This window comes from Vespa mandarinia, chromosome 2 (assembly GCF_050613455.1).
Source record: "Vespa mandarinia isolate Hongniang chromosome 2, ASM5061345v1, whole genome shotgun sequence".
Classification (NCBI taxonomy): Eukaryota; Metazoa; Arthropoda; class Insecta; order Hymenoptera; family Vespidae; genus Vespa; species Vespa mandarinia.
The window spans coordinates 9,799,772-9,826,775 of NC_140811.1; the positions used below are offsets into that span (position 1 = coordinate 9,799,772).

The 27,004-nt window shown below is 32.1% G+C and overlaps 1 protein-coding gene and 1 long non-coding RNA gene across 6 annotated transcripts in view; one reads left to right on the top strand and one right to left on the bottom strand.

Moving 5' to 3' along the window:
• Positions 1–2,451, bottom strand: LOC118440277 (uncharacterized). Its single transcript, XR_014981850.1, has 3 exons — positions 2,201–2,451; positions 1,039–1,520; positions 1–466 (listed from the first exon to the last, which is right to left on the bottom strand). It is a non-coding gene; the product is annotated as an uncharacterized LOC118440277 (long non-coding RNA).
• A 437-nt stretch (positions 2,452–2,888) lies between these two features.
• Positions 2,889–27,004, top strand: part of LOC118440173 (uncharacterized) — a 65,172-nt gene continuing 41,056 nt past the window's right edge. For 2 of the 5 annotated variants that reach the window (XM_035862825.2, XM_085655267.1), the window contains exon 1: positions 21,358–21,420. In XM_035862825.2, coding sequence (XP_035718718.2) covers positions 21,377–21,420 — 44 coding nt within the window. In that variant the 5' untranslated portion in view covers positions 21,358–21,376. Of the gene's footprint in view, positions 3,031–6,933; positions 6,997–8,679; positions 8,901–21,357; positions 21,421–27,004 lie in introns of those variants that run through there. The other 3 variants (XM_035862847.2, XM_035862836.2, XM_085655266.1) reach the window with 3 other exon arrangements.

Genomic DNA, 27,004 nt, shown 5'->3' on the forward strand with positions numbered 1-27,004 from the left:
TCGTTAAATGTTTTACTACTTAAAAAATGAAGACTGGGAAGTTTTTTTATAAAATTTTTATCCCCTTTTCTCTCCTTTTCTACAACTCGATAACATTCTTTTTTAAACTACTTTAAATATAAAGTTGGTAAAAAAAGTAATAATGAAAATAAAAAGCGAGATCGATTTCCTGTAATCGAGTTATTAACCCAACAAATTTTCGCTTGCTCTTTTAGATTGTCATTTTAAATTTAATTCATATCGATTGTAAATGCACATAAGAAAAAGTTATGATGTTTGTCCATTCGTTTAAATACGTATATAACATCGAATTATTAGTAAAAGGCGTCTTCTTTATACCTGATGGTCTAAATTATCGAACAATGAGACCAAGTCACGCAATTTGGCATACAATTTGGTATATAGATGCTTATATAAGTACAGATATGTATGTACCTATGCGATGTATACATGGATGATCTTCGCTCTGCGAACAAAAGTAAACGCTGCGCATTAAAATTCAAAAGCTGATGTTGTGTTTCATTATTATCGACTCATGAATCATCAAGGAGAGATTAGCTTCACAGATTACGTGATCGTAAACTCGTTCGACAAGTTAGAATCTTGAGACGTTATACGTACATGTTTTTAAAGATGATTCAATTGTAATGATTCTCTTTCACGAAAGTTACATTCGAAATGTAATGTTAATGTGACATAAATGCTGTTGAGAAGGTTTCTTAGGAATAATAGATATCCTATTTTTTCTCGTTTCTTTTTATAATAAAATAAATATCAAACGAAATAAATTTTGTTCTTTTTTTTTATTTCTAATTAATTGAAATTTCCGTTTCAGATGATAAAGACAATCGTGTCTTTAAATAAAGGACAACAACGCTTAAACTGTGTATCATTAAGGTAATACAACGAACGCATTTAGATGCATTTATAATTCAATAAGCGAGGAGATGAAAATTTTATTGGCGAACGTGTTTCAGGGTCCGTAATAAGTATAAATAGTACCTATGTAGTCTCGTATCTGTAAAAGGTGCGACATACCTATACGGTGTATTCGTCTTCTTTCTCATGGCTTTCTCTAAATGGTAGTTCGCCAACCAGTTTTTATACGGATTACATTTTTCCATTGACTTCATGTGCTCCATTTCGTCTACTTTCAGTCTTCGTTTTTTTCTCTATAGGCTCCTTTTTTCTAAGAATAGTAGAGACTTTACTGAGTCAACTATGGTTTGAAAGATCGAAGAAATAGTTCACCCTCAGATAGAACAGAACTTTAACTTGAATTGTAGTCGACATGAAAATGTGGGTCACGGTGCTTCGCCAGACCAATGCGTGGTTGCTCGGAGGATAGCAACTAGAGGTACGCACGGGTATCCGGCATGCGTACCGCGCCCGTAATCCTTGAGAGGCGAATCGATTCGCTGCGAATCCTGCGATCCTCGGTGCACCGCCGATAATCTTTTTTCACTATTGTTATATTCTATAATTTTCCATTTAACCGCGCATACAACAAATTTTATCTTCTGAAAATGAAATTCTCAATAATTATCTTTTTTTTCTCTTAATTTTATAATTTCTCATGTTTTAACTCTATCTTACGTATCGTTACTAATATTAAGTAATTTTTTTGAGAAACAGATATTATAAAGAATACAGGAGAATAGATATTTTATAAAGTTTACAAATAAATGATCGAAAAATCGCTTCAATGCAGCCTCTTTTTTGTAAGCCTAATGTTAATAAGTACTAGATTAGCAAAAACAAGAGTTAGTTTCTCATTCGATTACGGCATCTTGATACGGATATATGAAAAAATCATGTCGATGATTTCGTACTATATAAATATAAATATTGTTATTTGCAATAGAGAAAAGTGTTTGGATTGCATCTATATTGTGTTTATATTATGCCATTTGCGCTGTTGTACGTTTCGATAAAATTCTATTTTAACATTATAATGCATCAGTTTTATATGATTTATTTACACGCGAGTATACTAAATAAATAAATATATTTGAAATAATTTACCTAGATACTTAGATTAATATTTGCAATTCAAATGGGAACTTTGTATAATGTGGAAAGTGTGGTCTTATTTCTTTTCAAACATACACATACACGTACAATATGCAATTCAAATTTAGCATTCTTTTTGTCATATGTACTTATATAAATAAGAATATATGTTCTTATGCTCCTTTACCTGCGACTGCCTAAGTTCTTAATCAATTAATTAGGACAAGAAGTTTAATCTATCGATTAAAAGATCCAATAAAAAAGGAAGAAGAAAAGGAACCAAAAGCGATGGTTGAGCATCACTGTCAACCAACGTATTCCCACTGCTCGGGCGAACGCGCCGCGCGCCCCACCAAACCATAGCCAGCAACCACCGCCACTACCAACGAACTCCCCCACTACATCTCGTAATGGCCCAGCTCCTCCACACCCCGCTTCCTGCGTCCGTTGCGCGCAGCCACTAGTCTACGTCGGATGCTTGCCGCGTGTGTATCGTTTTATTTGTCTGTGCCTGCCCTTTTTCCTCTCTTTTCCTACACATACTTCTCTTTATTTACCATCACGAATTTCGACGCGATCGAACAAAGAAGAAATAGAAAAGTGTACGAGTGCGGTTATCCTCTTTCGTGTCTCATTTCCTTGTGGAAGGATCTCCGCGACGATTCCTCGTTCTTCTTTTTCTCACTTTCTGTTCCTTTCTCTCTCTCTCTCTCTCTCTCTCTCTCTCTCTCTCTCTCTCTCTCTCTCTCTCTCTCTCTTTCTCCCCGTTCTTCTCTCCCTTCCTTCCTTTCCCTCTACACATACACACATATATATGTACAGAGCGAAGGGAGAGAGATAGAAAGAAGCTTCGCAAGAAGGAAGAAATACGGGTCTCGTCACGACCGCCCCACAAACGTTGCGTCGTTCAGTGATTTGTTTTGACATGTGTGCATAGGCTGCCATATTGGATTATAGAGCATCGTAGCATCCTGGTGAAGGAAGATTGAAATGATTTGCGCGTCCTAAGGAAAATTGGTGAGTAAAAACGTTTTTTGATCTTTCTCCTTTAAACTTTCATTCTATTGTTTCGTATTCCCCTCTCTTTTGTCGTTTCCCATTCTCTCTCTCTCTCTCTTTCTTTGACTGTACAACGAAACAATGGCGTTTTCGTGTCGCTCGATAATGAGCGTCGAGACAGCGATCGCGATAAACTGGCGACGGTTTAATAATGTGCGTTCAAGCGCAGGAGAGTTGGCCGAATGCCACTTTGATTCGATCTACCCTTTGAAAACAGGAGACGATTGACAACTTTCCGAACGTTCGGATGTATTCGAGGGCTTTCTCTTAGCTGTTCGTTGGAATCATCTCAGTGCTGCTCGATACTGACTCGTGGGAAATGCAAAAAAGCATGGCCGATGATCGCTGATCGATTCTCACTCTCTTTTGTCATTTTTAATGTTCTTGACTTTCTATCGTTTATGCCGATGACTATAACGACTTGAACGACAACTACAACTACAAAAGATGACGGTTCTTTCAGATCGTTCTTAAAATTGAGAAAAAAGCAATAATGGTGAATCATATAACGAATTAATGCATAGTCGTGCTATCTACTAGATGACACATTTTCATTCTCATACGAATGATTAAATGGTTCGGATTTGTATTATAAGTTTCAATTAAACATATATACATGCTATTTATGCACTATGTAAATATGTAGAAACATGAACAAGGTTGTCTATTGTATCGATACGATCAACTCAGTATTAGAAACATTTTTTTTCCACTAACGAAATCGATATTTAAAATGATACCACTCTATGACTTTGTTAGTCTCTTTACCGTTTAAAAGATCTCACATACATACGTGCGCACACATGGGCGCGCATACTCACGTACAGAGCTCCGAATCGTTTTGACCCAGATTGCTGAACGTCATTTTTTCTTCTTTTTTTATAGTCGTTTATTAAGGATCACTCCTTTGATCGTTCGAACGTACAATTATCACGATTAAACATAACGAATTCGCAAAATAAGTGTGTATACATATATGTGTTCGGTATAAAAGAAATTGTTTTCATATTATTTATATATCTATGGAAAAGTTTTTACTGTCAATCAAATCAATTTTATGTGCCTCATAGGTTTATATGTTGCATTTGATCATGTAAAATTTTCCAAATAGGTTCAAAGACATTGTTTATTGTAAAAAATCTTATGTATATCTGTGAAGAATGATATTTGTAAACAGAAAGAAAAAAAGAGAAATATATTCGTTGGAATGTTACATATTATACTTTGTTTGCATGTATTCAATCAAGTATACGTGTCTAGAGTGCATACGCATACGCATACGGTTGTGTACACGTGCATACATTACGTAAACTAATATATAGAAAGCCAATAGATTTATTTATTTATACACTATGCTGTATCTATCGGTACTGTTCTCTATCGATCACTAATAATTATATGTGGATTAGAATTACCTATATTTTAATATGTAAGACGATGTTCGCATTTATTATAAAATTTATATACATAGGATATCAGATGTAACTGAGAATTGTATAGTGAGAAACTTTAATATGAAAAAAATAGTAAACTAACGACTTATATTTTACTTTCTCCATTAACATGTTAAGTGTCCTAGCAATTTATACATAAATCGATATTTTCCTCTTTTATACTTCTCTAAGAGATGTATAATGTGATATATTTTTTTATATTCTTTAAAAGATGTAATAACATGTGCACTACATGCGCACAGTCGTCAGTAACCAGGTCGACAAACAACCACAAAAGCAGGCGATCAAACTCGACGAGTACATCGCAATGAATCGACCGTACATCGCTCCAGTTTTCATGGTCGCCGCGACCAAGTGCGTACGTGCCCATATTATTTCTTTAAATGTGATGCTCATTGGCAACTGCTCTTAAATTTTCAAATGTATAGAATAAAAGATACAAGATAATTCATTGTCATGCCGTATATATTAGATTTTACCCTTATTGAGAAATATACTTTTAGTTGTGACACTAAATGTCACTAAAGAAATTTTAAAAACCTTTTCAATAAAGTCTGTAAAAATTCAGTCATCGGTAATCCTAATAGTATTCAATGTGTTAAATTGATGAATTTGGAAATTTGTGAATTACGTAACGATAAGAGGAATGATTCAAGAACTCCCACGCGTATACGTCTCTCAAAAAGAGACGCGTAGGAAGAACTCTGTAGCAGCTTTTCGGCGTGATACCAAAAATATCAATGAATAATTATTGTTATTGTTTATAACAAACTTAAAGACAACTTAATGATAATATATAAAAGTATGTTTTCCTTTTTTTATTCAGGCACATATTTTATTCATATCTCATTTACATATACATTTTGTTGATGTTGCAAAAATAACACATTTCTTTCAAAAAATAGTTTTATTTTCTTTTGAACTGATAATAAAATTGGATTTGTTAAAAGACAAAAGAAGGGATGGAACGAAGATAGTTTTGTTTATTTGAAAAAGGGAGAAGAGAAAACGAGGACCACTGGCACAGTTTCGAAGTACTTTCGTGCCTTCGTAATCGCTTTTGTTTACCGTTAAGTCAAAATTGGCTGAACTCTCGCTGTCTTCGTTGAGGACGACGTTACAACCGGTTCACGAGGACCATTATTCTCGCCTCATCTTTCGCCGTAGCAGCGGTGCTCGCTTCGGTTCGAAAGAACAAAGGAAGTCGTCCTACTCTTCATACTTGATGCATGCACACACACATACACATTTTCGTTTATTTATTACAGATTGTGCTATAGGATTTTAAATTTTAACGTGACAATTTTTTTTTGCGTATTAAAAATGGAAAGAAAGAAAAAATTATCTTGAACGAAAGTTTAATCACAAATTAATATATTTTATTTCTCGAAAGATAATAAGAAAAATAATAAAAAGAAAAAAATAAAGAAAAATAATAGCTTATTTTTTAGAGTTCTCCACATTCGCGCGATTCGAGTAATTCCTAACTCTAACTAAAATTTGAAATTGGACCTGCTCTCTTTGAGTGCGTTTATTTGACGTTTCTTCGGTTTTAGTTTGTAGACGGGCCACCTCACGTAATATCCACGTGTACGCCGTCCTTCCCCCCCTCTCTCTTTCGACTATTCATAGCCACACAGCAAAGCGGGTCACGTTCAGTATTTTTCAGCTCTTGTTACGCGAAACTAGAAACAGATTGACAATGAGAAAGTAAGGTGCAGAGACAAAGGTGTATGTATGTTAATGTATGTACATCACTAACACGAAATCTAAAAGATTTTTTTTTTAATATTTCAAATTATCAAAAGTAAAACAAGAAAGATAGAAAGAGATAAAAAACTAGTCAAGTTGACATTTTCGAGAAAATTTTTGAAGTGAAAAGCAACACTCCATAGTAGACGCTTTCGGTTAAGATGTACTTTTTCATTTTCTTAGATGTTCCCTTGACGAACCCTTTAAGCCTTAATCGAAAGAGGTCGTATTGCGTTTCCAGTATTTAACGTTGCGTCTAATCGATATTTGAGTTAATTGACGTTGCCATAATATACCTTTGTGCCTTCCTATGTGCTATTTAGGGATAAGAAGGTTAAGCGTACAATTATATGTTTTCTTATAATTTTCGTTTTTCAAAATATCCAACGAATATCAAACGGAAGCTGTTATTTTCTTTGAAAAATGAAAAACACCTTGTCCTCGTCGTCGCGCAAGTTTTAATTTCGTAATAATTTCTTCTTAATTAAGTTATTAGGCCTGAGACTAATTTATTTATTCTTATATTTTTCTACATATTTTATGGACGAAATGTTCGCTTTTTATACTATTTTTCATGCCATCTGTATCAAGATATTTACACGTCGATATGTTGACTTTGTTTTCTAAAATATATTATGTTTTTATCTTTTTTCAGAAGGGAGCATACACCAAAGCTCAATTATGAATCCTGAGACGATGATAGCGAGTCATAGTTAAGGTAAGAATTTTTCCTCCGTGAAAAAATCTAAGGAGAGAAGTAAAATAAAAGGCTCGTTTGTCTGAATATTTGATTATACTCGTTGCACAAGAGCAAAACAAAATTTAGAATAGACACAGTTTTTTAGTGGATTCGTGAATTTCGAGTCATTAAATCAAATCAACGAAGTCATTTTTGGCTAACGACTATTGCGTTTTGACTTGCGAGATTGCAGCAATAACGAATGCTTTCTCAACATGCTTTTACGTGTAAATAAGTAGTGAGTATGAGCTATTATTAGGGAGCATTTTTTGCTTCTATCGACGACTACTCATCTTCTTCTTCCTTCTTCGATTTTCGATCGATTTCTCATGGATATGAAGAACCAATATGTACTTGTATGCATCGTATATACGTAAGATTCTGTAAAATGAGAACGTAAGAATATTCACTGAAAATAGAATATTCACGAAAAATATGGACTAAAAAGTCTGAAAAAAGTCAATTTAAAAAATGGCTAACATGATACTTTAAAACCTATTTAACCGATTGGTTGCAAATTTTGGAATATTCCTTCAGTGCATATGTTGTTATAGCCTATACTAAAATGAATTCAAAATATTTTTTTTCATCCGTTAATGATACGAAAAATATATAAAAATCAGAAATCAAATATCAATATTTTTTCAACTATCGATTTGCTTCTTTTATTTTGCTACCTGCTATAGCTAAACTCGTTCGAAGTAAGAATCACTTAAATTTTTTTCATTTCAAATGAACAGAATAGCGAGAGTCACGTGGGCCATGGGAAAATGTCCAAACGTTTACGTTGCCATAAATTTTTATTATTTTTTTCTAATAAAAGTTTTAAACATTACAGAAACATGAATAAATATATGAAACAAATTTTGACTGAAAAAATTGTTACTTTTAAAAGTTACTTTATGTTACTTTATAAAAAATATAAAAACTTGTTACTTTATAAAAAATTATAAAAACTTGTTAAAAAAACTTTACTATAGAATAAAATACTCCCTTAAGAATTTGAACTATTACAAGTAATTTTTATCAAAAAGTATATCCAAAGTTTCTTCCTCAGATGGTCTTTTCTTCATTACATTATACTATTTCGTTTTCGTCGGTAAAAGGTGTAGGTTCAAGAGGAACAAATAAATACAGAGTTTTTTAACTTTTATCAGTTATACCTAAGTTAGGTACAAAACTTCAATTCAGACGAATCATGAACCAATTTTTTTTTAATTGTAATCAACTTTTGTGGCTAACTTTTATCAGATGTAATAAAACTAGAAAAATATCTTGATTCATACAGAATTATAACAAAGTCATTAATGAAATCTTATGATTATAAAGAAAATTATTAAACTATTTATTATTTCAAATATTAATAATTATATATGAGATAAAAAAATAAAAACTGTTTAAAAGTCCAGTATATACTTAGAAGCTTCCATAAAACAACACAACTTTTTTAGAACACACTAAAATCGCCGATAAATGTATGGTATTTTAATAATATAGTTACAAAAGGAACACGTGCCATAAAATTTATTAACTTTCGACAAAGCTTGATGCTTCGTGAGTGTACAAATAAATAAAGAAATTCGGTACATTTTCTCCTTCGAATAGTACAAATTTTACAGCTTCCACAAAATTTTTGAAATTGACTTTTTTCTGGCTTTTCAGTGCAAATACCCCACTATGGAATGGACGAGCAGATACGAATAGACAAATAAAAAGTAGAAGAGAGTTTGTGAGAGACCAAGAAAAAATGGAAGGAGAAAAATTAGCAGAGTAAAGAATATGGACTAAAAAGAAAAGCGAAAACGAAAAATATCTTATAAAGAAGGGTAGAAGCAATGCGTTTATTGGATTTTCGCCATAAAACGCATTGTACATACTATACGGTACGTGTATCTACGTATTTACACCCTTATTTCATGAATAGCTTCGCCGAGCATGCGTTCGCTTAGGCTCACAAAAACGAGTCGCCTTTTGTATGATCTACTCTTTATTTTTATCTTTTTCTTTCTTTGTTTTTTTTTATTTTAAAAGAAAAATCGTCTGTAAGCAAACGCGTCAAATGTGTGCGCGCGAAGAAGTCGCGGTTGCTTTTCCTATCTGCTCGTTACGAATTTAGCGCGTGTTCATAGGTAAATAAACCTACGTCTATTTTTTAGGTCCAGTAGACTGAACCTCAGAAACGATTATATTTTACGTGGAATGAGAATAGTCCAGAGTTCTTGTGAAAATCTCTTTCGACTACCTCGCTAGTATATTTTTGTGTATTTTCTCTTTTCTGTTTTTTTCATTTTATATAATTTTTCTATTGTGTATATTTTTTCCGATAATCAACATTAGTTTGAATTTCAATTATAAATTATTGATACTCTATCTAAATATATATACATCATCGTACGAGTTTTTTACTCTAGATTTTATCATATTCGTTGTCATAGCTGATAATAGAGTTTTTCTTGTATTAATTTAATTTACCATAGGGAAAAAATAGATTAATGTGCAAAGAAATAGTGTAACGTCGAAATTTATTGTGTCACGAACTTTAGTGGGAATAATCTCGTAAAGTAAAAAGTGGAGGAACGTATGCAGATAGATAGATAGATAGATAGATAGATAGATAGATAGATAGATAGATAGATAGATAGACGGGTAGATAGATAGATAGATAAATAGATAAATAGATAAATGGACGGACGAACAGACAGATGGACAGACAGACAAGCAGACAGACAGACAAATAGAGAGTGAGAGGATTAAGATCGGACCACGATAAGTTTATAAAAAAGATCTTTGTTTTATGAGTGAGTTGGTGCAGGGCACAATATCTTACAATCAAGATTATGGATCTACTACTCTCACGTTTTATTTCGCAAGAGTTTTCCTTCTACATGCTTTTTCTCCCATCGTTAGACCTTCCTGTGAATCTCGCGAAAGCGAGAAAGGCCAAAGTTTCACTTTGGTACTATTCATTGTTCGAATCGACGACTTTAATCATGGCTCCTTTTAAGGGAATACGCATTTCACCCGATGAATTGTCTTTCTTTCTTCTTTTTTATCTATTAGTTAATAATTTAAAATATTAATTAATTAAAAATATTAATTTTTATTAAATACTCTGTAAAAGTAAAACGTGTTGTACACGAAAAAATTAGATAAGGTTCTAATTTAGGAATATTGATATAAGAAAAAAGTGTAAGAAAAAAGTTGCATTTATACGTGGACAAAAAGGTGAAACGCAGATGTTAGACTGCACATGCAGCACAGCTTTGAATGGGAAGATGTCCAATGTGAGAACGACGTGCCTTCCATCCTGGTCGAAAAGTTCCCTCCTATGCCCCCCTCCCTTTTCCTTTTTTCCTTCATTTTGTAATTTTTCTTCTCTTCAGAATAATTCGAGATGTTCTATTTTTTCAATAAGATTAGATGACGTACGATTTTGCAAAGTAGCATTCATATGTAGCGAGTACTCAGATACAAGGATAAAGTATGACAGGTTAAATTAAATCCGAGGCTTGCAATTAATACAAGATTTTGTGGGCTTTGCGTTTTTGGATTAAGCACTTAAAATTTCCATGACGCTCTGGGATTCTCTTTAACTCTGATCAAATATTTACTTTTATTATCTCATCTTAACCTTTGAAATACTTGATTCAACTGCTTTAATTTAATTTTACTGCTTTATATTATTTCTTTTTCAGCGTGATTTTGTAAGTTTCAGTATCTTTTGTTTTGAAAGAAAAACTGAAAAAAAACAGAAGTGTTCTATGATCAGTAAGAGGATAGAACATTCTTGTGTTTTTATAATTACTACGATCGTATTATCGCAAAACTGTTATAAAATTTAATTATTCATACAAGTCTTAGTTAATTATTCCTTTTCTACCAGCATGAAAATACATCGAATCTACGGACATTGGCCCAGAATATACAGAAATAGGACGATCGATTGTTGGGGTCAGTGACTCAGATGAATTTTCTCTCAAAGAAAAGAAGTTATTGATTGATATTGTAGCTATCAAACATATATCGTTATTGTTAAAATACTGTCACTTTGAACGTAGTAAAATTTATTATAATTTCTTTTTGTATCTCTACCGATTATTCGCATTTTTATTGCAGAAAATAAAAAAGCTGAGAAAAAAGGTTCACTTCACGTTTATCTTATTGTGTCTGTGACATAATTATCCTATCATTGATCGACAATTATTTGATATGGAAAGTTTTCGTACTTGAAGCTTAATTTGATGGCTAGATATTTTAGTAGATATATGGTGATAGATATTTTATGATGAATAACAGACATGGAAGTAAAATACTTATAATGAAGAGATAGATCCGTCGTGCTTTAAATAGATGTCGATAGTGAGTCATCGGTCATCTTTAATACTTTTGGCCTAAATCGTGCATTCAGTATTATGTTATGAATTGATTCGTAATCCGTATATACAAGTAGATCTAGCAATATGACCGTTTATTATAAAAATGGTATAAATCTATTTTCTTTGTTAATAACATATTTAAGAGTTTGCATTTCACTCAATTCAAAGATATTGACAAATAATACTTTTTTTCCATATCTTTTGGAATGTAAATTAATTTAAATTTATTATCCATTAATTCTTACAAGAATTACTTTAAAAAATAAGAGTTTTTATGGGCCATAAATTTACATCACTTCCATAATAAATGATTCATATATTCGCTACTACAGCGTAAGGAATAGAACGTATTTTATTAATTTGTTTTTTTTTTTTTTTTTTTTTTCATTTTGCTTCATTCGCATTGTATACTTTTATATATAAAATAATTCTAGGTAAGATGACCCTGCGGGTGAGATGACTCGATCTTATATTTTATAGATATAGTGCGATTTTCAAATATTTTTAATGATAGAATTGACAATTATTTTAAAACTCATGAATAGTACTTTTTATTTGTTTTTAACTAAGAGATTAGATGTTATTTATAATACAGGAATTAAATGTTTTCAAAAAATTTCTGCTTGTTTATTAAATCATAATTTACCAAAAAATAATGACTTATTTGAATACAGTAAATTAATATAATATTTAAAGGTTATTGAAATTAGAAAGTAAGAGATATTGATAATTAAACCTGACTCAGCTGATGTAAAATTGAATTAAATTATAGCAAAATTGCAATTGGTTTTTTTTTTTTAATCAAATTGCTTAAATTTATGGATATTATAGCCAAACTTAAACATTCATATTTTTTTTATTATAAAGAAAAAAGAAAAAGAAAAACAAAAACTGAATATATAGAAATATGACTGAATATATAGAAGTAATAAATTCAATTGTCCTTTCTAAGCGTTCGAGCAAAAAATTCAACTGTGTTAACTTTCCTTTATTATATATTGTTTTTATATAATAAAAAGAAATTTAAGAAAACAATGTGTAAAAGGTGAAGAAATTTGTTTATAATATCTTTTTAGTCTTTTTTGCTGTTGAATATGCAACTATACCATTATTTACATTCATTCCATTCATTTTCTTATTATAGTCAACTTCTTCAGGTTTTTCTTTTACATTCCTTTTTTCTATTTCCACTATATTGTCATCATGAATTGTACTAAGAAATAATACATCTCTTTTATCTTCAAAAACATCATTTTAAAAGCATCATTTTATTTCTATATTTTGCAATATGTTCCCTTTCTTTAGATTTTCATCAAAGATAGAACAGATATCTTGACGAGATAACAGATAGAAATTTCGAAAAAACAAAGAGAAAAATATACTCGGAGATTTATAAATATTTTATTTGTGCAAATTTTTTTAAATGATTTTTTTTATTTCTTTGTTTCTGTAAATAATCATAAATATTAAATTTATGAATATACTTTAGCTTTTACTAAAATTTAAATTGAAATTTAATTTTAAAACTTAAATTTAAGAAGGTAATTTTTTTCGCACGAGTATATTTGTCAACATCAAAAAATACCATTTATTTATGACGAATATACTTGTCAAAAACAGTTAAGAGATCAAGATATCGATCTTGGATGAACGTATCGTGTTTGGGTTCGACAACCCGTTACATCGAGCTGGACAGACAACTCGGATAAGGCTAACGTTGCGCGATACTTTAGTTTCATACTTTCTCTATCATTACTCGTTGCGTAACGGCGGAACGCTTGACCTAACGCGTACTCATAGGCTAGTAACGACTCAAGGAAGTGAGAGGAAACAGGCTACCGACACGTTGAGACTTCTTGAGAATAGGTACACAAAATCTATTATAATAATGGAACAGGGAGAACATCTTTCTTGGACGATCACAAATCGTGTGTCGAAACGTGCTATAATTCAACAAGAAATCGATATAACCACTTACATAATATTATATATGTAAGTGTATATTGGCTTAATAATCGTTCTACGCGTCACGTGTTACATCATAAGTACAAGAAATTTACTCTTCGTCTATACTTTTTCAATATATAGCTCATCATCTTGCTACTTTTCTCTTTTCCTTAAATCTCTATTTGCAAATCCTTCAATATAACGCAGTTTTAACCAGTCGTTTTTTAGCAGCTGATTCGATTAGGAGATAGTGTCCCATAGAACTTAGCGAATAATCTTAGGTTTTATACATTAAACATGATCATACAATATATCTTAACATTAAAATATTTATATTAACATAAATATCATGTTAAAACTAATCAGGCAAAATTCTTTTAAAATTGCTAACGAATCATTATCACGTTCAGAAACACGAAAGTGTTCTGAATTTTCAATGAAATTGATTCAGCGATACTGTTACTTTTTAACTTCATAATTTGTTATAAAAGTAGACAACAGTTTTAAAATAGTCTTTCAATTTAAATAATACATAAAAAATAAAAAATATCTTCATATTCTGTAAAAGCTGTGTAAAATTCCAATGACATCATTTCGACTATTAACATGTTATTACAATATGTTAATTTTTAAAATATAAGTGTTTATAATCAAATAAATGCCATTTTGAAAATTGTCAAACAATCAATCTGAAATTTTTCTTCAGATATATCTATTAACTATGCGTAAAATTCTTATATTCATTCAGTTAATTTATTTTTAAAATTCAGAAAAATTTACAAACATATTTAGAAAATGTAATAATTCATGTAGAATTTTAAACAGAATTGAAAATTTTCATTTTTATCAAAATGTGTAACGAGACAATGGTTATTCCGATACTCCCTGGGGCCATGTTAAACAACAATGTAGGAAAGAATGAAAATGTTTCTTCAACCGATATTATTAGGGAAAAGCCCAACCAGGAGACTTCGAGTAAAGAAAAAATGTACTTGGTAAAAATACAACTAAATATTCGCTCTCGCTCTCTTTTCTTCTACTATAGAAATAGAACAATATAGTTCTTGAAAGTTTCAATATTTTTTAAACTGGCCAATCAGTTGTATCACTTCCTTTGTTAACTCTACTTTTGTATGAGAACGAATAAATATCCTAATAAAAATTCCGCTTGGAAGAAAGTGAATAATAATTGATTGTATTTTCTCTTAACGTTAGTAGCAAGCGTCCAAGGGATGATGCTCACTCCGTCACGCTATCCTACTATTTAAACTTGGAAAAAGATGAGGTCGTAGACGCAGAAAGAGAAAGAAAGGAGGAAAGTAGTCTCCTACTAGGTTGAATTTGAAATTAGTTTCATTTCGTCGTGGTGCTTTGCGATTTGATATGTTATGGTAACCAAGAAGTCGAGTCGAAATGAAGGCCTAGGATATGGATTAAGAGTATAGGCTGGAAGATGCAAGCTAGGGAATGCCATTCTCGTTCATCGCCTTAGCACCACTTTAATTTTGGTTTATACTGGATATCGATTCCCAACCTCTGTGACTACGCGCGTTTTCTATCTTTCCTCTATATCCGAGCAAATCTTCAAATTTAAATAAATTTCATCACGAGGAATTTCTGCTAGATGGATGTACTTCAGGATCGATTTCGAGTCAAAGGACATCAAAACGTATATGAAATTTTCATCAAGTATAGGTATGTATTTGAAATTTATGCTAATTTAATTGCAATTCGTTTACATGCGCTATTTTTTACATCATAATATTATTTAAATAATATAATTTACGAATTCGTAATGATTGACAAATTGATCGCATATTATAGTTTTAAGTGTGTTCTTTCTATGTGTCTACGCATAGCTTGTATGTGCGTATATGAAGTTTGATCAAATATATTATACAATCGTGACGTCGGCAAATAACGAGAAAGGAACTTTCAATTTTCTCGAAGATTCGCTTTCGATAGTCTCGAATCGTATTTATACGCATGTATGTTGCGTGTGCATGTATGTAATGATAAAGAGGGAGGGAAGGAGGGGAAAGAGAGAGAAAGAGTTCAACTAATATCATATACCGAGATTTTCTTCTCTTCTTCTCTTCCTCCTTCCTTTTCCTCTTTCTTTTCTCTTTACTATACGGGCTTCGACAATCTTAGTTCTCGTTCAAGTTCAGCAACTTTTGTTATATTCGATCATACAATATATTACCAAGTTAATTATGATTATTTATATTCTTCCTATTAGATGGCATTATTGCTATTCTATATTCTTCGAGTTCGATACACTCATTTTGTTTCTCAAAACGTAAGGGTAAAGAGAAGGAAACAATTTTTGACTCTTTCGAGATGATCGTTAAGAAAAATACTTGGAGCGTTTTATTTGATTCACTTTTATGTACGTGGATATACATATTTATGAAACACTCGAGTATCGTACGGATTGAAAGGGAACCTTTAATATTCGCCCTCGTCGGATGGATGAAAGTTATTGCAATGAAAAGAGAGAGAGAGAGATAGAGATAGAGAGAGAGAGAGAGAGAGAGAGAGAGAGAGAGAGAAAGAAAGAGAGAGAGTCGAAGAATGCGATACGATCATAAAATTTTAGAGGCCCTTTTTTGTTGGATCTGAAAACGAACAGAAAATACGTTGCCTAGTCATAAATTATAAAAAGATCGCAGGATTAATAGCGCAAAATGTTAGTAATATAATACCATCTTAGTAATATAATACAATCTTAGGATTAGTTCGAAATTTTATCATCGAAAATTATTATATATCGATTATGTATATAACATCAAATTCGTTTTTATATTTATTTATCGATATATAGAATAAAAAATGTCAAATAATTCAAATAACTAGATAACAGTATAAAGTAATAAGTGCATTATTTAACAGTTATATTATCAATAATTTTTTGTTTCTATTAAAAAAATTAAATATTGAAATTATGAATAAAGTGAAAATATAATTGTGATTCTCAGGATAACGTGTCTCGTTATTAACATAGACAACAAATACAAGAAAACCTTAAATTTGTAAGTATTTGAGAAATATATTTCGTTTTATGTTATTAATAGCATTTGATCTAATAGACTCACGAATTAAATCAGTATTATAATGGAAGCACGTAAGAAAGGAGCGAGAATGGGAGAGATAAGAACAAGAGAGTGAATCAATAACGATGGTTACGCGGCATTCTGCGCAACGCCGATGAAGCTTAAGCATTTGCTTGGAAAACGGAAGATCGTGTTGAAAATCGAAGGTCAATGAAAGTATACGTTTACAAACTGGAGTGACAATCTTCCAGAAGAAAGAATTATTGTTTATCGTAAAATAATGCGAATGCGAATAAGTAATCGTGCTCATGCTCGTTATTGGTTCACTATGTTTCTCTCCTGGTTTCTCCTGATGCAGGCCAGTGGGTCACCCTGAACGCACTACTCTGTATAATCTCCCCCACTCTCTCACAGTTTCGCTGATATATCTCAGCTAGCGCTGTCAGGCCGTTTACTCGGCCATTACAATTTCAATGGACGTACCCATCGAAGATAACAAAGATTGGTATTCGAGAAGGTTTTTGCATATTTTTTGCTCTGATAACATCTTTGTATAAGTATAATGTATTTTCTGTTATTTCTCTCTATTTTGTAAGCGAGAATTTAGAATAGAAAGAATTAGAATATCTTTCTCTATAAGAGCACTTTCATTCGAGTATCATCGTCAGCACGATGTCGTGCCATACCATCCAGCAGTCTGGGAAAGTGTCTCACAACTTTCATAACCAAGAGCGCACTTTTTTCATTCGCGGAATCATGCATCAGGACTTTTTCGCTATGTTCTCTTTCTCCATCCCATTTCTATCGTTTTTTCTTTTCTTTTCTACTTTACAGGTTTACTCGAGCCTCTGCCTCCCGCCGTAATTATCGGTTAAATGAATTCACGTATTTATTTATGCTATCTGTAGCTTAACAGCTTGTAAGCAGCGACGCCTAACTTTTGTGAATAGAGAAAAGAAAAGAAGAGAAAGAGAGAGAGAGAGAGAGAGAGAGAGAAGAGAGGAAAGAAAGAATTGGAAGTTAACATATCTATAAAGTCTGTATCGTTATATACGAATTTCAATAAAGCAGCGATCGTGTATTCATTTTACTAAGTAAATAGAAAACCTTTTCAATGAAATATTTTGATATGAAAGTAAATGACTATTAAAGTTCGTACTTTCTTTCAATTTTTATCTTTCTTTTTATATCAGTCTTATCTTGAAAATTATTCATTCTATGATTGGTTTGCGTCTGTAAGAAAAAAAATAAAGGACGAAAGAGATAAATCATGTGCAACTTTTGAAAGAAATATAAAAATAAGAAACAGAGAAAGGGAAAGGGAGATGGGAGGGAGGGAGGGAGGGTGGAAGAGCGAATGAGAAAAGGGAGCGGGGAAGGAAGCAGAACGAAGTATAGCGAGTCCTTTTCTGCAGAAACGAAAATTAACAAAGTGCTTCGTTTCTCGTGGGAGTAATGAGCGATCGCGCGAACGAGTCGAGAACATATCTTGAGTGCATATGTATGCGTTCGTCCTTTAAATCTTCAGAATATATGATTTTCTTTGTCTCGTGATATCTCGATATTCCTTCGGTAAAAACAACGGTAAGTAAAGAGAAAACGTACATTTTCATCAAAGTTCATATATGCCGTTTAAATTTCTTTCTTCTTCTCTATTTTTTATTCGAATTGCATACATTTTCAACGCGATAAAGCATAACTGAATACTATTTAAAGCATATATAAAGCTTGTTACAACGTATTGCAAGTAAATATATATTTCTCTATGATGTGGTTGCATTTTACAGAGTAAGAATGTGTTTATCAAGCTTGATGACGTACGGACAAGGTCATGGAAAAGCGGTATTCCAGCTGCGATCGTGTCTTCGTATGCAACGAAACTTGAAAAAACTCGTACAAGTGTTCATTCTGCAACGTTTTCCTCTTCGAGTTTTTACAATTCTTCACGATGAAGCAATCATTATGCCGTTTAGTTGCTTAAAGTCTTTACAAATCGTTGGATATATTCGCTACGCTTGTTTTCCTTACTCGTTTGCTCGTTTGTTTTTGTTTCTACCTTTTTTCCTTTCGAGAAACCATCTGTGAAATCTCTATTATAAGCGGTTTTTGTGAAAGTACGAGTTTTATCACTTTGTACGCATTATACGTGAAACGATCATACATGAAAAAAAAAGAGTACATTAAAGCAAGAAACATTAGGTTCATTGTTCGTGAATAAAGGATAGAAAGTTTAAAATATGGATAAATATAGAGAAGACAAGACGTTTCTTGATCTTTCGAAAATAAATATAGACAAATTTCTGGTTGCGATTATATGCGATTTCCTTTTTCAGAAATCCCCGTCCATCCAAATTCTTGGTACAATTTCTCCGAGTGAACGATTTAACTTGATCCTTCTCCTCGAACGTGAAATAAGATGCTATTCGTCGTTTATCGATTTTCAGGATTTTCGTTTAACGGGTTGAGAAATACGAAGAAAAATATATCTATTCTATTGAAAAATACATTCAAATAAAAAAGCAGAAATAACCAATTTCGAATGCTATCTATAGTGATTTCGATCGTTTACTTATATGTCCAAACGTTAGGATGATGAAATAGTCGCTATAAAAATGAACAATATTGCTTGAACGGATTCGGTCAATCGTTGGATGGACAAGCTGAAAACGGTAGTTGTAAAGCGGTTGTAAGCAGACAAGGAAGGAAAAGAAGAAAAGAGAGAAACGAGGGTTTTGGCGTTGCACTGAAAAATACAAGGTTTGTACTCATGGCATCGATGACAGTCGACTTGTGAATGGATGCCTCAAATGGATAGGACATAGGCGCATGCACCGCTCCGAGATTGCTCTCATTAAATATGCAGCTCACAATCACATCTTTTGAATAAAAAAGAGACAACAGGAGGGCGAGAGGAGGCGACAAATTCGATGGTAGATTTGGTAGTGCAGCGATGGTTAGGAAGATGGAGAAAGAAGAGACCAACGATACCGCTGAAACTGCGACTCTCTATTTTCTCTTCCAGGCATGTCACTATCTCGCGTTGCTGCGTTCGCGAAAAATTTTCATAACTAGTCAATCCTACTGTCATATGTCGTCGTCGTAGCCGATGTCGAGAGCTTTTCTTTCACATCGAACCACCGAGGAATGCTTACAAGGACTTTATCCGCGATTTACCTCATTACCGACTGCTGTTTGATTTTTCTTCGTGGCAGTCATCGCACTCATCGATTGAAAATGAATACTAACTTCTTTCAATTTTTACATTTACTCGTTTTTGCTATAAATTCTTTTATTACTTTTAAATCGTGCATCATTGCTCACAATTTAGAAATGTATAACTTGCTAACAAACACAGCATTTCTATCTAGCCAGAAGGGCTCTGCACGAACAATGTAGTTCTCATTAATGGCCAATATTATCTTAAATATTCCTGGAAATTTTTGGAAAATTTCTGTTGGTTCTACAATTTTTTATGCTTTTGTAATTCTTGAAAATTTCATTATCAACCATTATCAAACCTAAATTATTTATGAATTCTTATTGCAAGTAATCCCATTTTTGGTAATTTCAAGTCAATTTACTTAACTATTTGTATGCACACGCGCACACATATGTGTAAAAGGACATTATGTATAAATTTTAGTTGAAAAAATATACATAAATAAAAATCTTTCATTAAAATCACAAATTTTCATTCATCCGTCATCTTTAATAGGTTTCATAAAAAATGTTGACAAAGTTTATAGTTACGATATATCTGCATTGTTTTAAATATTTCTGCAGAGTTTAAATTCTTTATGTTACATATGTGTGATTTTTTATAAATTGTTTAATCTTTGAAAATAATGCTTGTTGCAAATAATGTCATTTTTGATACAAAATTTCAAGTCAATTCATCCATTTGTTTACATGATAGAGTAGATACCTACTATATATATACCTACATACATGCACGTGCACATATATATGTGTACATATATTTAGAATTTGATATGAAAAGTAAAAATTAAAGAAGGTTTTTAAATATTTGAAATAGTTTCGGATTTAATTTTCTGTAATACATTCCGTTACATCAAACACATAAGGATATATACTCAAGAAAAGCAATGGAATCTCATGATCGAAAGAAAAATGATATTACGAATACGATTGTTCATGATACCGATCCGGTTTTATATATTTCTATGCTAATGAAAAATATTTGTAATTTGGTAAACTTATAGGGTTACGTCAAGGAAGATTTATATAGATTTAAAAAAGTTTGGTATTTTTAAAATGTTGCAATAACACTGAATTTTTTAACAATTATAAGTATACTGTACTTACTATAATACTGTATAGTTAGGTATATAAGTACATAACATTGTTCTGAATTTTCAAGGAGTTACGAATCTAACAAGTTATGTTATGGATTTTCGAGGAGTTAGCTGGCAGGAATGCTGCGAAGTTTATGCTTCTTCTTATCTTATGGGGGTATTCCAAAGGATCCAGATAGATCGTTACGTTCATAGATATGCTTCTGTATGCGACCATTTGCTGCGACTTACACTAGTAGTACCTGGAAAGTCTCAAATAATAAAAATTAAATATTGTTTTCGATAAGTAATATATAAAAGGAAAAGAAATAGTAAATTTGCTAATCAAGTATGAAGCAAAAAATGACCTGTTGAAAAGAAAAGCTCCCTATGTAGCGAGTTTAATATTTCTAAGGTAACCAAAGTAACAATAATCTTATTGTTAATTCGTAAGATTTCGTCTATCTAAGTGGCAAAATGTTATACGTTTATATAATTAATCGAATAAAAAGATGTATAGTGATTCAAAAATATAACTTTGAATTAAACAAAATCCTATAAGGGTTTATAATCTTATTATATAATAATCTTATTAAATAATTATATACATAGATGATGAGGAAAAAAAAAGAGAAAGACATTAATACAGAAAAAAATTTTTTTCAGGTGGAACGGTCGATGTCTAATGGCGCGAGCTGGAACGCAGCGCTGGAGAAATCCTGCTCCAGAGTAAGTAGAAATTCGATCAGGATTTATTTTTTTCAGTTTTGCTTTACTAGCTTCACCATTAGTTATCAAGCTAGTTTTTAGTAGAATAAGCCGAAGAATGATGGCCCATTTTTTAAATACTTCAATAGATTGTAAATTTAATCGATATTCAAATAAAAAAAATATATTTACAAAAGTTGATACATAAAGAATTATAATATTGAGATAAAATTAAAAAATAATCATAGATTTTTATAAAAAAGAAAAATGTTTTCTATGGACAAGGCCATCTCACTCAAACTATTCTTGTTTCGATGCACAGCTGTACTACTGCCCATAATTGATATATTCAGCATTATCTTCTGCCTCAAGACTCTTCAGACTTTTGATATATAAAATCTGAAAAATTATCATTCGAAGATAATCTTTCATACGCTTTTTACATTTGAGCTTGCCTGAATTTTTAGGTTATTTTTGCCACTTGAAACATCTTCATTTTCTAATTAGTTGAACTACATCTAATGACGTGTTAGGGACTGAATAAATTTTATTTAACATTGTATCTGTTGTATCTAGATTGCGTCTATGTCTGTTATGGAGATCTTTTTATTAAATGCTTACAAACAACCAGATGAGACAGGTTTTGGTTTTCTATTTTCCTTTGTATTTTCTTCAGTCACATGAGACACGTTGTCCTAATTGTTGTCTCTCATTTAAGAAAACGCATAGATCTTCGCAATAAACCTTTGTCATTAAAAATGATTAACATAAAGAATAAAAATTCACCATCACTTAAGTAGCTAAGTTTACATCGTAAGGATGTAACAATATATAATTTTATGATGTTAACTATTCCCGAAAAACCTGTATCATCTAACCCAAGAGTCAGGCAGTAATAATAATAATTAAGATATAGAATAAATAATTTAAAGTAATAATAATTTACTTACTTTTTCAATAATGCTACAATAGTATATCACCGGATGAATATAAATATAATCTTTAAATATTATATTAATACACTGTTTTCAGAAAGTCATTATTTTTTGGTAAATTGTTGGTAAATTATAATTTAAAGAATAAACAGAAAATTTTTGAGATTAATTTCTATATTACAAATAACACCTGATTCCTTAATTGAGAACAAACAAAAAGTACTATTTATGAATTTTATTAATAATTTTCAGTTTTATCATTAAAAATATCTGAAAATCGCACTATGTCTATAAAATATAAGACCAAATTATCTCATCCGCAGAGACATCTTAGCCGGAATTACCTTATATAAAAATAAAATAAGAAATAGAAGTTTACAAATTTCTGTAAATTGAGTGATTTTCTCGATGCTTAGCAATGAGTTTCACAAGCGAAGAATACCGTCTTGTAAGCAGTGACAAAAAAAAAAAGAAAGTAGGGTAGGATGGGAAGAAAGAAAAAAAAGAGTGTGTGAGAGAGAGAGAGAGAGAGAGAGAGAGAGAGAGAGATGTGCAGGAGATTCGAGTATCTTTGATGAAAGACCGTCTCGATTGGAGTATCTGTTGTGATTTCGAACGATAAATAATTGAGAAGAAGAACGTCTCAGGTAAATTTTACGTTGTAAGTACTTTTTCTACTCTACTATAGCCAACGTCAACACGAGTTATCGATTGCTAACTCTTTGAAACAAATGCTACGTTTCTTTCGCTTTCTTTTTTTTTATCTTCATTCGAGTCAGTTTTCAATTGTAAGAGTTATCAAAATCATTTTATACATTATGAGAGAATTTGATACGATCACGTGTTACACCAAACAATTCTTCAGAGTTTGTATAGACTCAAATAAAGCTTTCTCCTCTCTCATGCGAGCGGATGGATTTTGGAAATATTTCAATAATATTTATAAATCAAAAATCGATATTCGATTTCGAGAAGAAATCTTTGAAAGTAAATCTATGTTGAAGCTTTTGAGAACAAGGAATCGTGAAAAATATCAGCTATAATTGTCAGATAATGAAAGACTGAGAGTTCATTTTGAAAGTTCGTATAATTTGTAAGATATTGTAATATACTTTGAAATGAAAACAGTGAAAAAGTTACAAGTAGAATATTGTAATATACCGACAAGTTCGATGCATCTTTCCGTTTACTTCTCGATTCTCCTCGAATGGAAAAGGAGAGAAAGCTAAAATAGCGATGATTTTATCTTTCATCGAAAAACAAGGAATCGATACAAAAGGCAGGATGTTTCGAACTTCTCGTTAGCAGGAGTTAAACCGATGGAATAGAGAAAGCAGAAAAAAGAGGAAAAAAGAATAGGGGTGTAGATGGTGTGGGTCTACCGGCGCCATCACTATACCCTCACCACTTTCCACAAATCTGTTGGTGTGCCGTCGCGTCGAAGCCGCATTCTTCCGTTTTACACGGTACTGATTAATGTACGGCGTAACGAGTCGGATTAATTATCAGTTATTGACTGACGAGAAAGAAAGAAGAGAAAGAGAGAGAGAGAGCAAGAGAGAGATGCATTGCCGCGTAGACCAATTAACTACTTACAGGCTTTTCATCGGCTCTCGACAATCGTCGAGATCGATTCGGGGTGAATAACTTTTCCAAAGAGCTTTCGTTCTTTTTCTTATTCGTTCGTATCGTTATCCCTGAACTTTCCTAGATGGCTTATCCCTCTCGGGGATTAACTCGGTAGTATTAACTCGGACGGTATTCCTTTCATCCCTTTGCTTTCTATCATCATTTCTTGCCATCTGCACCGTGCGTAAAGAGCCTTCTCGAGGCATCATATCTTCGTCTCACCCGTTGCCGTTTAATTCCAAGAGAAAAGAGGGATATTCTCTCTCAAGCAGGAAGTGAATTTTTCTAGTTGCTTTTACGTGGTTCACGTGGCATCGATTCTATCAAAATACATAAAAGATCCAGATTTTCCTTGACAACAATCACGACGGTACGTGAGTATTCATCATTCGAAGAATTTCGAAGGCGTTCGAGGATGATATCTCGTCTCGAGAATTGATTTAGACGAAGAGAATGAGAGTAACGTAGTACGTTACAGGAGAGATGGTGCTACATATGTATTTTTATGGGTAACTCTCTCACCTTTACAGTATACACCCCTTATCTCCATATTCATCGTTTCGTTCACCAGGTTGCTCTTTGTTGCACCTCTTACTCTTATTACCATCCTTGACCCATTGACAGCTCGCATATAGTAACGATAGGATAAAGAAAATTCGATTTGTTACGATCGCTGATATATTAGACGGGATATTTATAATGCGGATAAATTTAGAATAATAAAAGAAAAATTTTAGAAACTTTTAAATATTGATAATTGTTATTAACCGATGTTGTAACTATGATCATGTGTCAACAATACACGAGAGGAACAATGTCAATGAATTTGCTGCAATCATTTTCACTTCTATCGCCGTTTTATCAACAATCCATTAAACGAAATCTTCAAAAGCCGATGCGTATACTGATGAACGCGGAACCGTGAAGTTGTAAATAGAATAGTGTGAATTCTAAGATTGAATATTGACGTTCGTCATGTTATTATATGAAATTATCATATGTTGAACGATTACGAAAAAAAATGTTTATATATTCTTTGCGATTAAGATATTTTTTATTGTTATTTTCATCGTTGTATTAATTTAATTTCCAAAAATTCATTTTAAAAATCTATAAAACTTGTGCCCATTCGAAAAAATAAGATAATAGTTTCGATGAAATAATAAAATTATCAAGCAAGATCTTATAAGTTTCAATCGTTATAATTTTTCTGTATAATTCTATAAATCAGCCCATTTATCAAGATCCGCAGCAATTATATCTAACTTTAAAACCGAAAAATTTTACCACATAGGTATCATTTAATTTTTATCATGTTATTGATTTATTCCTACTAACAATAAAAACTATATTAATCAATCTTTGGTAATACGACAAATTAAATTTATAAGAACTTGCTTATTTATATTTGAAATAAAAATGAACATTTTTTCCATATAATTTTCACCTTTTTACTTTTTTCTATTTTTCTCTTTGTTCTTTTTTGCTAGTCCTTCTTTAGTTTTTTCATCATTCAGCGAACATCATGATTGCAGAATATCGTGATGACGTTACGATCAATGAAAGGACAACTCGTACCAGGAAATTATTGGACGTTATGCTCTTTAATTTATGTTTTTCATTCTAAAAGACATTCTTCGCTCGAAGAAGCATCAGATCATTTTTAGAACGCGCCGTTGCTTTCATGAGTAGGAGTTTTTCCTCGTTATTTTCCTCGCTCTTTCCGCTTTTTTCTTTTTTTCCTTTTTTCTTTTCGATGCGAATGGCTTCTCTGTGAAGGGCCCTTTATCCTGCTGAGATTCTAAATGGAGAACTCATTCTTCGATATTGTAATTCGACGATGCTTTTTTTAAGCGTGAAGAAATTCATCGTATTTTCGAATTTATTATTAGTCGTGTGTATGTGCGTGTGTGTGTGCGCGCGTGCAAGAGAGAGAGAGATCATTTCAAGGAGATCTACGAATTAATGAAATAAAAGTCAATCAAATTTACGTTCTTTAATTAGACGAACTTGATAGGGGGTGATGGAACCTCGAACCGAATTCATCTATAAGTATACCAATATATATCGACTGCCGCCGCGTCAAACGGAACTTCGAAGGTGATTAGGAATTACGCTAATGAGAGGAAATTGCAGAACTTGGTAGTGGCTACATTCGATCGGTATTTTGAAAGTAGCGCCGAACATATGTCCGTATTTAATGATCAACATCGGTTACCGTTAGTTTTATATATTCTAGTGTTCATATGTCTCGTGTGTAAAATAAATAAATAAATAATAATAATAATAAAAATAATAATAGCAATAATAACAATAACAATAAAGATTTGGATTGTAATACAGTAGATGCCGATCAACTATTAAAAATAACGTAAATTGTTTACTGTATTTTCGCTTCTATTTTCCTCAGCATTAATAATCCAATATCACATAATCTGAAAATCGCTTTTTTTCTCGTCCCAATTCGGATTACAAGTCCAAAGCGCGACGTCGGTAGATGGTTGATCCATCGTTGGTGCCGACTTCGCCGAAATTGCCGCAATTCGATGCCGAATGCCGAACGAAGGAGTTCACTCTCAGAAGTACATCAGACCGGTTTAATCCATTAATTAGAATCGTAATCTTGGAATCAGCTTTAGATGCCCAGGGCGTCTGCGAAAATTCCCGGATCACTTATTCGATTCGAGCTCGACTGTTTGAGAATAAGAGAGAAAGAGAGAGAACGAGAGAGAGAGAGAGAGAGAAAGAGAGAGGGGAGGAGGGAGAGGGAAAGAGAAAGTGGCCAAAGGATTACCAATCGTTTACTCAAATTTTTTGTTATCGTCGATTCTCGAATATTTGACTTCGACTCGTTTTTCTTAACAAAGCATTTGTCCACTAATATAATTTCTCATTCGTTCGCCGATGTAATTCGATTTTAACGAAGATTTTCGCTCTGTATTCTTTTTCATTGTTCAATTTGAACAATTTAGTACAATGTATTAATGTATAAATATCGTATCCGATATACTAACAAAACACGCATCTGGATGAGAAAATTC